Here is a 1169-nt window from a genome sequence, read left to right on the forward strand (position 1 = left end):
CAAGTAAAATAAAATAAATAACAAATAAGAAGACCAAATGACTATAGGAGTTTACACCCCCAAACTTAAACTAAACAATGTCCTCATTGTAATGCAATAGTGAAAATGATTGAAGAAATGAAGGGAACTTCCCTGGTTTCATGGTGAATCAGTCGTAGTTTATAATTTTCAGCTCTTTATTCATGCTAAATAAACCTGTATCAAAATCAAAATTAAAAACAAATAATAACAATAATAAAAAATAAAAGAATAAAAGAAATTTCTATGGGTTTTAAAGTCTACAACCAGACTTTTCAATCTTCATAAATTAGGATCTCCAAGAGGAATAAATTCATAGTTTCTCTCCACTTGTTCTCCATAGTAGTGCTTCAATCTCTGATCATTAACTCTGAATATATTCCCTGTCGTGTCCTTCAAGTCTATTCCTCCAAAAGAGGAAACTTTGTAAATTGTATAAGGACCTGTCCATCTTGATTTTAACTTACCCAGGAAGAATTTGAGTCGTAAATTGAAAAATAAAACCTGTTGTCCTGGTGCAAACTCACACCTAAGAATCTGTTTGTCATGCCACTTCTTCATCCATTCTTTATAGCTCTTTGCATTTTTGTATGCATCATTCCGGAACTCATCCATCTCATTCAGTTGAAGAAGTCACTTTTCCCCCTGTTGCCTTTAAATCAAAATTAAACTTTTTTATAGCCCAATAAGCTCTATGCTCCAACTCCACAAGGAGATGGCATGCCTTTCCAAACACTAATCGGTAAGGAGACATCCCGATAGGTGTTTTAAAGGCTGTACGGTATGCCCACAAAGCATCATCAAGTTTCTTTGCCTAATCCTTTCTATTGGTGTTGACCGTCTTCTCAAGGATGTTCTTGATTTCTCGATTTGAAATTTCAGCTTGGCCATTAGTTTGAGGATGGTAGGCAAGTGCTATCTTGTGCTTCACACCATATTTAGAAAGAAGATTATCAAACAACTTGTTGCAAAAGTGGGTCCCTTTGTCACTAATAATAGTTCGTGGAGTGCCAAATCTTGTGAATATATTCTTATGCAGAAATCTGAGCACTACCTTTGCATCATTTGTTATTGTAGCAATTGTTTCCACCCATTTTCACACATAATCAACTGCTAACAAGATATAAACAAAGCCAAAAGGAGGAAAAGGC

At 35.0% G+C, this 1169-nt stretch overlaps 1 protein-coding gene across 1 annotated transcript; it reads right to left on the reverse strand.

Moving 5' to 3' along the window:
- Positions 1 to 300: 300 nt before the first annotated feature.
- Positions 301 to 633, reverse strand: LOC137947255 (uncharacterized). Its single transcript, XM_068793351.1, has one exon. The coding sequence runs from the start codon at positions 631 to 633 to the stop codon at positions 301 to 303; it is 333 nt and encodes a 110-aa protein (XP_068649452.1).
- Positions 634 to 1169: the final 536 nt, after the last annotated feature.

The sequence above is a fragment of the Aristolochia californica genome, unplaced genomic scaffold (assembly GCF_029961685.1).
Source record: "Aristolochia californica isolate CCGP_79_NKW_82.1479 unplaced genomic scaffold, dmAriCali1.0.hap1 SCAF_1, whole genome shotgun sequence".
Lineage (NCBI taxonomy): Eukaryota > Viridiplantae > Streptophyta > Magnoliopsida > Piperales > Aristolochiaceae > Aristolochia > Aristolochia californica.